Genomic DNA, 12,689 nt, shown 5'->3' with positions numbered 1-12,689 from the left:
TCAAACTAGCTGCACCTTTACCAGCTCTGAGAACACTTTAATGATCAATCATTATAAAACATATCAGAGATATTATTCTGAAATGGACCAATCAAACAATGACTACTTTTACTGTCGCTACTTTAAGTACATTTAGATGAGAGTACTTTCTACTTTCACTGGAGGAACATTTTGAATGCAGGACTTTTACTGTGACAGAGTATTCCTACACTCTGGTACTTCTACTTTACTCAAGTACAAGATCTGAGTACTTCTACTTTACTCAAGTACAAGATCTGAGTACTTCTACGTTTACTCAAGTACAAGATCTGAGTATTTCTACTTTTACTCAAGTACAAGATCTGAGTACTTCTACTTTTACTCAAGTACAAGATCTGAGTACTTCTGCTTTTACTCAAGTACAAGATCTGAGTACTTCTACTTTTACTCAAGTACAAGATCTGAGTACTTCTGCTTTTACTCAAGTACAAGATCTGAGTACTTCTACTTTTACTCAAGTACAAGATCTGAGTACTTCTACTTTTACTCAAGTACAAGATCTGAGTACTTCTCCCACCTCTGGTAGTGATGATCAGTACAGCTGATGTTGTCACCTGACAGCAGCGCATTCCTCTAAATTGAACGAGACGAGGGTAATCAATCAATGGCTACTGTTTATATATACTATTAATATCATCAGATAGTAGTGATGTGAAGACAAAGGTGAGGGGTGGGGGGTGCTATCTGAACTTTAGAGCCAACAGCTCGAGTGAAAGGGAAGTAATAATGAGAGGGCGCAGCCACTCTGATCACCAACCACGCCTCTCTCTGACAGCTTATGACTAACACTGGATTGAAAACCTAACAGCGGTATGATGTCATTTCTCCTCTCCTCTCCTCTGTGAGGAGCTGCTGCTGCACGCTGCGCATGCTGCAGGACTTCTGCCCTGTGTACCGGGTGTCTGGAGGATCGGTAAGTTAAACCCATTCTTCAGTGTTCTTGGGAGGCCGTTGTTTATTTGACTATTTTTTCGTTTATTCGTTGACTTTGTTGTACTTGCTGCAACTCCCGTTAACTTCCAGAAACTTACTGTGGCTCGCTCAACCTCTCTCTGGCTCTTACACATGCACACACATATCTATATGGCCTCCCCTCTCAGTGCAGTTGGGTTGGGGTTGGGATTGATAAGGGCCTCAAATAGTCTTTGAGATGGAAATCCAGAAAAAGAAAAAGTGGTCATTTGATGAAAATGTTTTGTTATGACAAATAACTTTCTAAGATAGGATCACATAATAAGATAAGATGTACTTTATTGATATTTATTTGTCCAAAGACAGTTGTTGTTTCAACCAGGAGACAGCTGCTTGTGTGTGAATCCAAAAGTCCATAAGTTAGAGGATGGAACATATTTCCAAACCTTGAACTTTTCCAAATATTTTTTTGTGTTTGTTTGTTTTTTCAATTGACCAAGTTACCATCGCATCTAAAGCGGAGACAATAATAAGCGGGAAAGATTTTCGTTGACACGTTTTTCTAACCCCCCTTGTCACACTGATCTGATTAACTGAAATGATTTGAATACATTTTAAGTTAAAAGAAGAAACCTCTTTCCATAGTTAACCATGCCTCCATCACAAAACAATATTGTATGAGTTAACATATCTTCTTGCATGCCTTGTACAACAAATATGATCATATTATTTCAACACTTTTTTGTGAGTTATCTTTCACAACACCTGAGCCTCAGCAGGAAGTGCACCGGTCGCTGAACGTCTTGGATCATTTTTTCTCAGAACCCTCCTTGAAGTTTGCTCTCATCAGGGCGAAGTCCTCATCAAGCCGCACAATCCACCTGACTCCTATCAGAATTCATGGTATTCTCAGCCATAATTCATTCATTACCTCCGCTTTTTCACCTCTCCATCATCACTCACCACATGCTGCTGTCCTACTGTCTCTCCACCACTGCTCATTTGAAATGAGGCTCACCACACGGCTCAGAGTCAGACAGCTTTGTGTTTGTGAGGGGGCACTGAAGGGAAAGTGGGACTCCCGGTGTCTCTGTGGACCGTGTGGGAAATAATTTGCAGCTGAGTGCTCTCACAAAGAAGGAAAACAAGCTACAGCCCTGTGTGACTCCAACCTAACCAGGCCTCTTCCTCTCCTCGCCTCAGCCACATGACCACAGTCTGGCAGGAGACAGGTCAGCCCTCAGCTCCCTCCGGGTTCAACCTCATTTCAGAAGTGCGTCTGGATGAAAGCTAAAAAATGGTCGGTCTTACTCTTATTTGGCGGAATCCTGCATTAGTGTGCTGGGCTCATTTTAAAAACTTGTATTAAAACAGTTTTCACTGTTCGACTCCCTGTGACCGACTCCCTGATCTTTATAAGTGATATTGGTGATTGGCATGAAAGACATTATGGTTAAACCATATGGCTTTTTTGATTTGTTAATTTAGAATTACATTTAAAATCTATCTATGCAGCTAGCCTTTCATTTGGAGCGAAATAATATTTGAATTTAAATCTTTTACGTTTATTTTGTTTTATTCTACTAACTTGTATTTGCTTCTGTTTAAAATTGTATTTTCATTGTTTTATTAAAAAAAACGTTTGTATTGTATAATCAATTGTATTTATTGTTTTTCTCTATATGTGAATATTATGTGTTTTTATGGAAGGTGCCACATTAATAAATACATTTGAGTTATAGTTTAGATAATCAAGCTTTTGGGGTGTCGGGGGAGGTGAGTTTTTAGCTGTCCCTACACTGGTGCTAATCTGTACTGTTGTGTTTTATGACTTTGATTGTACATTTTACAGTTGTAATTGTGTATTTTATTATGTACTGTCTGTAAAGCACTTACATGTGTGTTGAGAAGTGTGCTATATAAATAAGATTGTACTTACTTACTTACATGAAAAGTAAAAAATTGCCTCAAATGTTTTTTTAATGAATAAATACATTGCCGATACACAATACAATGCTTTCTAGAAAGAAACTGCAGCTCATATTGTTGCAAAGTAATAAATGAATATCCTTGTAAATTGATGATTATGCTGTTTAACTAATCTAAGTTTTTGACCAAATGAATGACATACTGACCTTAAACAACACTGAGTGTGTGCCAGGGACTAAACCCAGCAAACTAACAGGTTAGTGAGCTTATATAATTAAACTGTAGCTGAGAACAGACTTAACTGCACAGTGAAATACTGTTCCTGTTGTATTACATTGAGTTTTAGTTTCGTGTTCACTGGGTAATCTTTAAATAATAAATGCTTTTATTATATGTTGTGTGGATGTAACCCTGATGTGCTCAGCATATACATACTGTATTCTCAACACATAGACACACATGTGCACTGATACAGTCTGTATATGATATTAGTATGAAATGACCCCTTCCCTCTGAGCGGAGGGCTTTCTGCAGCTCCGTGACATTTCGCCACAGGCTGCACTCTCAGCACAACAATAACTGAATGAGCGACCTAGTTCCCTTTGACTACTATAACGTGACCCCTTTCCCCAATAAAACAAACACACAAACAAACACTGTTTGTGAAGCCCTTCGCTACTGTTCTCCTCAAAGGGTTCCTCCTAACTTATAACTCTGCATGTGTGTTTTTTGACAGTCCATGTATCTATCTGTAATTGTATCACATATTAAAAGAAAATCCTTCAGTTCAGTCATGCATCTTCATTTATAACATGAAACCTTATACAAAAAGTTGCCATAAACTTAAATGATGGATGAGTCAAATCTCCCTGTTACTGTAAATTATTCCAGGACAAACTATTTGACAGAATACAGAAAGAGGGATAATGTATCTTAACATTTTTTATTTATATGATAGACATATTAAAAGAGCTTTAATGAAAAAAAGCAACACGAAAACCAAATACTTTATGCAAATGCCAGTGATGCCAAGATTTATGCTATTTCATTTACCCAACGGTGGGAAAACAATTGATATTATTTGAACTTTTTAGTTTAACTAAATGGTTTTTTTTGTTGTTATTATTATGTAACCTTCATGTTAGAATTGTTTAACATACTCACACAGAAATAAGGATAAAAAAAGTAAAAACACCTTCACTAATACTACTCCAACAAAATGACTGCGAGATAATTCGTTGTGAGTTTAAACATCTGGGAACGGTCCACATAGTGTCACATTGAAACCACCCAAATGTTTTCATGAGGAAAATATCACCAAAAAAAAGGAAGTCATGTTAAATGTTAAGGGATAAAGTTGTTCATTAAATAAAATATGAATCAAAGAACCCTCCGGGGTCCTCAGAGGCCGGAGTGTAAAGGCTCATCTGCTGCACGTCGCACCAGATCACTGGGAGCCAGGGTATGCTGGAATAAAACACTACAAGTAACACTAACTCCAACTTTATCTAAAGTAAAAGATGTGGCGACTAAACAAAACATGCAAGTTGGTAGAAACTTTAACCATCACTTTAAAATTCTATTCTGTTGATGCTCTGCAGCTGACACTTCCCCTCGTACTAACTAACAAGGAGAAAAACAAACCTCATTTCTAATTTCCCTAAATATCAGGCAGGAGTGCAGAAACCATCTATATGACAGGGGTGAATTAATGTACAGTCACAAATCATCAGGCCTAATCTCACACCTCGCTGAGCATATGCAGATGGGATCGGCGTCGGATCATGAGGGGCCGTCAGCCGCCCAGCACTTGGCTGGACATAATGCCTAGTTATTATTTCTCTTTATGGCATGCTGGGAGGGCAGATCAATAAGCGGGGACACAGCAGAAGTCTCACTGCAGAAGGTTGACCCGTCATATCAAGTTTTAATGATTGCTTCTCCCAAAAATAAGCAAAGACAATCTCATGTGTGCCCTCAACTTAATGAAAATGATGGGAGTCCAAACAGACGCCCAGCAGTTCTGGCCTCAGCACTTTTGGTGCTTGGCCTTTGGTGGATGTTTTCTCGGCATTATTTTGTTGCTCAGTTAGTTTGCCATTGAACTGTGGTCCCTGGGTTTTCTTTTACTTACATGAGCAGCTGGGATACAGGGGAAACTTTATGAGACATTGTTCCTCACAGGAAAACCTCCGGTCACCTGAACTGGTTATCTGTATTGGTAAACTGGTGATAGAATGTTCATTGAATACGCATCAAGCTATGAAACATATCTTTTAGATATTATGTTTAAGTGTTGCTAAGCGCTGACGATGCAATTAGAGTGAGTGTAATTTTCAACACCAGGCAGCAAGTCAGCTTGTTTAATCTGCACACACTGTTTAGCTAGCACAGGGATTCCCAAAGTGTGGTGCGCGAGCTGCCACCAGGTGTGCGCGAGATGAAAAATGTAATGGTGGTCTGGTGTAAAAATATTAAACAGTGTTGTTTTTTAAGTGGGATTTTTCCATAGGCTACAATAAAAAAACAGGAACAATAAACATTTCCTTTGTAATCCCTTTTATTTTAAATCAAACAACTATAATTTATTGATTTTGATAGAAACGTAGAAGAAGACAGCGGCTGTCTTCTTCTACGTTTCTATCAAAAACTAATAAATTATAGTCAGGGTTATGTTTTCAACTGTTGCACCCCAAATGGTCAAAAGCACTTATGCAACTTTTATTTAACTTATAAAACGTGTTACATAGGGTGGCCAGTGGTTACCAAGGGCTTCCAGTGCCTGGAAGGAAGACACTATGAAGGATGAAATCTTTAAGGATCAGAAAGGGAGAGTGGGGTAAGATGACCCACCCCCCTTTATCTAGGGAACTGTGCACATTTGTTGTCATGTGACAGTACATTCAGGAAGCACCCATCATTTATAGGCTGTGATGGAGAAAAGCACATGGTCAAGGTTTCAAGGTTTTATTGGTCATATGCACAGCATATACAATGTATATGTTGGCAATGAAAATCTTATATCCCATGCTCCTCCAACAACTCAACATACATGGTGCAAATAAGATAAATAAAATGGTGCAAAAAGAGAGAAGAATATTTACAATAACAACAATAAAGATTTGAGGATGTGAAATATATACATATGTGGAATACATTGAGAGTATTTAAACACTTTACACTGTTGAATGAGGAGGTATGGACAGATGCATATATTATGTATAACAGATGGATATGGCAGATATGTATAATATATAGATATGTGTACTATAAACAGATGTGTATGGCAGATGTGTATAATATATATATGTATGTGTGTACTATAACAGATGTGAGTAGACATTCACAGAGGTCAGGAGTTCAGCAGTCTTATAGCCTGTGGTATAAAACTGTCTCTGAGTCTGGTGGTCTTGGTCCGGATGCTGCGGTACCGTCTGCCAGACGGCAGCAGACAGAACAGATTGTTGCTGGGGTGATGGGGGTCCTTTAATATCCTGCCGGCCTTTTTCCTACACCACTGGGTGTAGAGGTCCTCCATGGATGGCAGCTCCGTCCTGGTGATGTGCTGAGTAGTTTTCACCACCCTCTGTAGAGTCTTACGGTTGAGGGCGGTGCAACTGCCATACCAGGTGGTGATGCAGCCAGTCAGGATACTCTCGATGGTGCACCTATAGAAGTTGCAGAGTATACTGGAGTCCATGTTGAACTTCCGCAGCCTGCGGAGGAAGAAGAGCCGCTGTCGAGGTGGGAGAGGGCAGTGTGGAGGGTGAGGGAGATGGCATCATCCGTGGACCTGTTTGCTCTGTAGGCAAACTGCAGGGGGTCCAGTGAGTCAGGGAGGGAGGAGGTGATATAAGTTTTGACTAACCGCTCAAAGCACTTCATGATGATGGAGGTGAGTGCAACTGGGCGGTAGTCATTGAGGCAGATGGGTTTTGTCTTTTTGGGGACAGGGACAATGATGGACTCTTTAAAACATGTGGGGACTACAGACTGGAGCAGTGACCTATTGAAACTGTCTGTGAACACATCTGCCAGCTGAACTGCACACACCTTGACACAGCCAGGGGCTTCTCAAAGCATGCATAAAATGTGTTCAGTTCATCTGGGAGAGATGCAGACACTTCCTCAGCACCACTCGTTGTCCCTTTGTAGTCTGTTATTGTTTTTAGTCCAGACCAGATATTTCTGGCGTTGACTCCACCTTGTCCCTGTATTGTCTTTTCGCACTGCTAATAGCTCTCTGGAGTGCATACCTGGAATTCCTGTACTCATCCAAATCACCGCCGCTGTGCGCGATGGCCCGTGCTTTAAGTTTAGCTCGGACCTCGCCGTTTATCCAAGGCTTCTCATTTGGGAATGTCCGTACAGCAATCCGCGGCACGCCGTCATCGATGCATTTGCCGATGTAGCAAATGACCGCGTCAGTGTGTGTGTTTATGTCGTCCTCCTCAAATACACACCACTCCGTGATGCCAAAGCAGTGGCGGAGAGCAGAGTCAGACTGCTCGGACCAACGCTGCACTGTCCTCGTCACAGGTCGGTCCCTCTTCAGTCTCTGCCGGTAAACGGGGAGCAGAAGAAGAGATATGGGGTCTGACTTGCCGAAGGGGGGGCGGGGAGGGCTTTATATCCATGCCTGAGATGAGTGTAAACATGGTCCAGTGTATTTCCACCGCGCGTGGGGCAGCTGACGTGCTGATAGTATTTCGGCAGGACTTTCTTCATGTTGGCTCTGTTAAAATCCCCGGCCACAATAAATGCGGCCTCTGGCCGAGAAGTCTCTGTCCTGTCGATAATCCCATACAGCTCCTCCAGCGAAGTGTTAAATGTGTTTCTTTCACAATAAACCATGTTCTGTTTGTACATCTTCAACATGTCAGGTTTATATACTGTTCTATCAAAACACATGTATCCAGGTCAAAACATTTGTATTATACATTATATATTTAGCACGATGTAAAACCATGTGAATCATTTAGCTAAAGATTAGCATGAAGGACTAAACTAAAGAGGGTTTTTTTTTTACAAAAGACTGGCTGTGGGGCAAAGTGAGCCAGTGGTTCAACTTACACTCCCATGAGGCACTGAAGTTAAGTCAAGTCTCTGTAAAATAACATTTCAGTTTAGTCTTACGACAACTGTTTTGTTTTTGATGTTTTAAACATTATAGAAACCACAACATTCATGTGCCACACAGCTGGAGAGAGAAGGGTTGAGCTGGTAGGGGGTGATATTCTTATAGGTCTAGATTGGCTCAATAATTTAAAGCCATGCCATCATCTTTCCTGCGTATGTTACTGAATAGAAATGGCCAATAATCAGTTTAATTCTGAAACATCTCCTGTTTTTTACATAAAAGCGTTAAACCTCATCTTTTTTCACTGTATGTTGAAGATATGTTTTATGTTTCTCGACTTTGAGCTTGGAAATACTGAAAACGGCAATGATTTGTAAACCTTACCCTTACTTTCGACCTTTGAAGACCATACTGTGTGTTTAGGTAGAATATATATCAGAAACACAGAATTCTTGGTCAGTGTTTGCTTATCATAGCCACATGCTAATCTCAGACAATAAGTATGAAGAATTTGAGACACAGGTACAGAAACATAGAAACCTGCAGTACTGTAACCAGGGAGCACTAACTTTTCAATGATGTGAGTCTTCCAACATGAATAATATTTTCTATATGATATGTTTATGCTGTAAATAAATGTTTGCCAATGTATTATAATCGGATTAATGACCAACAGTGTCACAAATAAATTGATTTAAAAAATCATAGCAAATTTACTATTTCTAATCCGTTCCATCTTCGTTGCCAAAAACCTGACGCCTACATTGAACACACTGCAACTTGGCCACAGCTCAAAGTTCAGTTTTGGATGTGCAGGTAGCTGCTAATTTTGCCTGCAGTCGGTAGCCTCTAACGCAAACCAAACCCACCAAACCTGTGCAGAGTGTGTGACGGTGTTTCAGGGTGGGGAAGGGGCTACCTGGAGAAGTGCTGCTGCAGTGTCACCATCTGCCGCCCCCCCTGCTGAGACTCCCTATCTCTTCTCTCCACGGCCAGGTGCTGTTTGTTCTCCAGCTGGGGTTATTGTTATGGATCAGTGTTGGTGGCGTAGCTGCAGGGGAGAGGAGTAAACAGTCAGCTTGCTGTCACTCTTGCACATCATAATCCCACTGAAGACTGCAGAGATACAGTACATCTGTTCACTCATACAAAATAAGAGTTTGGAAAGGAGCAGTGAGGCCCTCCTCTCTCCACCTCACACACTGTAGTTCTGAATCAGCATCCACCTGTGTGTTTTCCCGTCGGCCGACAAGCTGCAAGTTGGACGAACTCCCTACTCATGACATGTGAACAGGACCTTGGGGGAAACTGTCATTTTAAACCAAAAAACTGCATATATATAAAACACATTCAAGCCTGCCCTAATTGTGTCAAAGGTAGCAACATTTCAGGTGAAGCAAATTACTTCATGCTGTCTGAATAATACTGACAAACACCATAATGTGTTTCTGTGGTTTGTGCTGAGAGTCAATGTGAATTGAGAATATATAATTTAGCATTATTACAGTAATGCAAGTATCTCTCTGAACTACCTGTGGTTGAAGATAGAACCAGAGCCTTTGTCTCCCCCCTCTGTCAGTGAGAGAAATGACCTGAAAGTGAGAGGGAGGGAGCAGCAGATCACAAGCCAAGTTTATGGAATGATGTTCTAGATGAAAAGGAAACTCCCTGGCTGCCTTTTACTGTATGAAAAAGTCCTGCACTGCGGCTTTCAAGTTACTTTCCTAAAGATTTACATTTTATACCCTTTGGCATAGTGTTGTAACCTCCCAATGATAACCACTTGAGGTTTATCTATGGAAATTCGCCATAGACATCCAGATCATAACAATGCAAATGCAGGATCTTTCATCTGCGGACCATAGACTCAGTCAGCATTGTGTTCTCTATCTGCTGATACAAACAGATAGTGACTTAAAAGAGATTTATTTAAATGAAATTCTTCAAGATTATTGCATCGATTTAATGGGATTTTCCATTAGGTGTCACTCTGTGGAGAGAGATGAAGAGGACAGCAAAAGTGCCAATGAAAATGATGGTTTCCGGTCTATTTCACAAATAGAAGTCAAAGAATTTTCCTTCTATAGCCAGCTCTGGCACCAGTCTCCAGCCACAGGTGTGGGTCTCAGTGAATCACCTGCTCCACCATGCACCGCTGCAGTCACAAAAACCTTGTGCTATTATACATTTAATAAATGCTGCACTGTTATGTGTGCGTGTGTGTGTGTGTGTGTGTGTGTGTGTGTGTTTTTAAATCCTACTGTTAATAAATGGACTGCATCATTGAATCATATAAATATAGGAGACAAAAACAGAAGGAGAAATCTGACGAGCAAGAGAACTTTGAATCAGCACTGCCATCTATTGACGTTAGCACATCACTAAATCACGACAACACAAATCATCAGATGGTCATCCACATGAAAACCTGACACCGTTTAAACCGGTGGCTATTTCCTGTTTTGGATCATAACACTTGTCAACTGAACATTATCAAAATATCAATTATAACGAAAGGTTAATTCTCGGGTACAAACACTCAGAGAATGCTGCTGATTCATCCATTAGTTTGTTGTATCAACAGCTCTGTAAAAATGGAGTTTTATTCACTGGAGAATCGCATGCATCTGGAGGTATGTAAGAGACAGTCAATGGTTGAAAAAATGGACACAATACTGTCTCTCTATAAAATGCTGTAGAAATGCCGGAAAGACCATCTACTTATTGACTATACTTACTCCTGTTTTTTTTCCATATACACACATAACTGCACTTTTCATAAATATATTTCCTTCCACTTTTTATTTATTTTGTTGATGTCTGCCATCATTTTTGAATCTACAGTATATTCAAAAATGTTTGTACAGTACATTGGTATTGTGTTTCTCATGGATTGTGAATTTTAATGTATTTGAGGTGGAGGGTTTGTGTATTTTTTAATTGCGCAAAACAAGAAATAATTACAATATATACAGAGACCACTTCAGCATTATCAGGTTCTCTTGTTTTATTTTTCATAGGTACGTCTTTTGAGTTAAATGGTTTTTTTGGGTTTTTTTGTATTCTATAAATTACTGGCAATTTTTCTCTGTGTTGGAATTCAACAGACATTGAATGGCTGCCATACATGTAGAGATAAAGATTTAAGAAAAAATTGGAGTGGTCTCAGTTTTTTTCCGCGGCTGTATTCTTAGGAAAATAAGTCTTTCCATCATTTTGTACATTTATTTTGTATAGTTTAATGTAACTACAAAAGGTTTTTATTAATGTATCATAAATCCTCAATTTTTATTATTTATTTTTCTGAACAGACAATTTACAATGTAAGATTTAACGCTTGGATTGACCTCTGTCATGTTAAGCTTCCTTAGTTTATAAGAGTTTCCCCGCACAAGGATATTGCTTTTACTGCACATATGTATTCTGACTTGACATAAAAAAGGGAAACCAGAGGCGAGCAGTGAATAATGTCAACCTTTAAGGGGTACCTAATAGAACGGAGCCCTTATTAATGTTAATAGTTAGCTGATCGACACTCAGAGTTGTCTCATGCAAAAGTAAGTTGCTGATGTGGTTACATTTTATAAAGTAGTCAGGTTAACAACTGAGGGTGTACAACAATGTGACAACATGGTTCTATTTCTGTCTGCCAGAGTTCAACACCTCTTTTTTTCCTGCTTGAAAATAACTTTTCCAGCAGGTTTCTCAGTGGTTGTCCAGTAGATGGAGTTATTCCTTCATATTTCAGTCGCCTGCATCATCTGAAGGCATCACCCGCCTCCTCCTATTAAATGTGAGTGAGTTCTCCTCACAGTGGAGGAACAGGAGCTGCTTCTGCCTCCAGCTCCAGGCTGCTGAGTCATATTTCCTTTAAATGAGTCATGTGACATCCTCCTCACATATACCTTACTCATCATTCTGTCCAATAGAAATGATCCAAAGTGCTTCCAGGGTACAGAGAGATCTGTCATTAAAAATAAAGGTTGTTGTCCCATTAGAATGTAGAAATACTAGGGTATAATTAAAGTATACGAATAGTAGCCATAGGTAGTATCATCACAATATACTTACATTAATTAATACAAGTACATATTCTGCAGAATGATATATAGTTATAATAGAATAATAGTCATTGATGCATTAATGTGTTCATTACGTTAATGTTGCAGCTGCCAAGCAGGAGCTTCTTTATACTGAGTTTACTGCGCAGCTGGAAATTGGAAACATTTCTAAACCACCTATACATGTTATAATATTTGTGAATTACATTTTGTATTATTACAAATGAATCTGAATCTTATAAACTAAGGCAGTCAGATAAATGTAGCATGGTAAAAAGTATATTTTCGTCTTGTAATTATAGTGGAGAAGAAGTAGCATTAAATCTAAAAACTAAAGTAAAGTAGCTCAGAAACAGAAATACAAGTTAATGGTCTCCTATCATGCTATATTTGAACAATATATTGCAGGGCAATGTCTATACAGAACATGTCTGTGAAGTGTTTTGCTCAAAATACCAAACAGACCCCCCATTGTAGGGGGGGTTCCTTTTGGTGTGTCCCACAACCTCTGGTAAAAGATCTGGTAAGTAGGCTAAAAACATCTGACTAAAAAGACTCGAGGTTGACTTTGTTTAAAATAAGCATGCGGATAAGATTAGTATTAAAATCATACATAATAAATCAATCAATCAATCAATACATAAATCAATAATTAATAAATAAATAAA

At 39.4% G+C, this 12,689-nt stretch overlaps 1 protein-coding gene across 1 annotated transcript in view; it reads right to left on the bottom strand.

The window, feature by feature from the left end:
• LOC134867756 (nck-associated protein 5-like) overlaps positions 1-12,689 on the bottom strand; it is a 79,848-nt gene that overhangs the window by 52,807 nt on the left and 14,352 nt on the right. Inside the window, exon 2 of the mRNA XM_063888557.1 lies at positions 8,880-9,011. Within this exon, the coding sequence (XP_063744627.1) occupies positions 8,880-8,908 (29 nt within the window). The 5' untranslated portion in view covers positions 8,909-9,011. The remainder of the gene's footprint in view (positions 1-8,879; positions 9,012-12,689) is intronic.

The sequence above is a fragment of the Eleginops maclovinus genome, chromosome 7, assembly GCF_036324505.1.
Source record: "Eleginops maclovinus isolate JMC-PN-2008 ecotype Puerto Natales chromosome 7, JC_Emac_rtc_rv5, whole genome shotgun sequence".
Taxonomy (NCBI): Eukaryota; Metazoa; Chordata; class Actinopteri; order Perciformes; family Eleginopidae; genus Eleginops; species Eleginops maclovinus.
This window is presented reverse-complemented; position numbering and strand designations above follow the sequence as displayed.